Raw genomic sequence first — 1234 nt, 5'->3', positions numbered from 1 at the left:
TTTCCTAATGGTGTCAGATAGCTCTTGAAGCGTTTCTTCATTCTTTTTCCTTTTTACTTCTCTTTCTTTTTCTTTTTTAATTCTCTTTGTTTCTGTGTCTTCGAGTGGATATTCATTTTTTAATGAAAAATACAAATTGCAAAACTTTGCTGTGTTTGTAATACCCATTTTAAGGAAAACTAAATGCTATTTTTCATGTCTTGGTAGTCTCCTTCATGATATGGAGCCAAGGAATGATACACGAATTTCAGAATTTCTTCTTCTGGGATTATCAAAGGATCCAGAACTGCAGCCCCTCCTATTTGGCCTTTTCCTCTCCATGTACCTGATCACTGTATTTGGAAACCTGCTCATCATCCTGGCCGTCAGCCTAGACCCCCACCTCCACACGCCCATGTACTTCTTCCTCTCCAACCTGTCCTTGGTTGACATCTGCTTCACCTCCACCACCATCCCCAAGATGCTGCAGAACATCGGGACACAGAGTAAAGTAATAACCTATAATGGTTGTATCACCCAGATATACTTCTTCCTGCTCTTTGCTGGATTAGACAACTCTCTCCTGGCTGTGATGGCCTATGACCGCTTCATGGCCATCTGCCATCCCTTGCAGTACATGATCATCATGAAGCCCTGGAACTGTGGACTGTTGGTTTTGGTGTCCTGGATCATGAGTATCCTGAATTCCTTGCTACAAAGTTTAATGGTAATGTGGCTGTCATTTTGCACACACTTGGAAATTCCTCACTTTTTTTGTGAAATCAAACAGGTGGTCCAACTTGCTTGTTCTGATACCTTTTTTAATGACCTGGTGATGTATTTTGCAGCTGGGTTGCTAGGTGGTGTCTCCCTTTCTGGTATCCTTTACTCATATTTTAAGATAGTTTCCTCCATACATGGAATCTCATCAACTAAAAAGAAGTATAAAGCATTTTCCACCTGTGCCTCTCACCTCTCAGTTGTCTCCTTATTCTATTGTACAGTCCTAGGAGTGTACTTTAGCTCTGCTGCTACTTACAGCTCACACTCCAGTGCAATAGCCTCGGTGATGTATACTGTGGTCACACCCATGTTGAACCCCTTCATCTACAGTCTGAGGAACAAAGACATAAAGAGGGCCCTGAAAAAAATCATTGGGATGGTAGTTATGTAAAAGACCTGTGGTCCTGGGACTGAAGAGATAGCCTAGATTTCAAGACTCAATAAGAAAAACAAGGCAATTAAAAAAATAGAA

The 1234-nt window shown here is 41.3% G+C and overlaps 1 protein-coding gene across 1 annotated transcript; it reads left to right on the top strand.

Moving 5' to 3' along the window:
* Positions 1–220: 220 nt before the first annotated feature.
* LOC101631681 (olfactory receptor 7A17-like) lies at positions 221–1153 on the top strand. The gene has a single exon (XM_004688753.1). It carries the CDS (start codon positions 221–223, stop codon positions 1151–1153), a length of 933 nt encoding a protein of 310 aa, XP_004688810.1.
* The last annotated feature ends 81 nt before the right edge of the window (positions 1154–1234 follow it).

The sequence above is a fragment of the Condylura cristata genome, unplaced genomic scaffold (genome assembly GCF_000260355.1).
Source record: "Condylura cristata isolate star-nosed mole 26May11 unplaced genomic scaffold, ConCri1.0 scaffold00025, whole genome shotgun sequence".
Classification (NCBI taxonomy): Eukaryota; Metazoa; Chordata; class Mammalia; order Eulipotyphla; family Talpidae; genus Condylura; species Condylura cristata.
The sequence above is the reverse complement of the archived record's forward strand: the minus strand, read 5'-3'. Positions and strand labels throughout refer to the sequence as shown.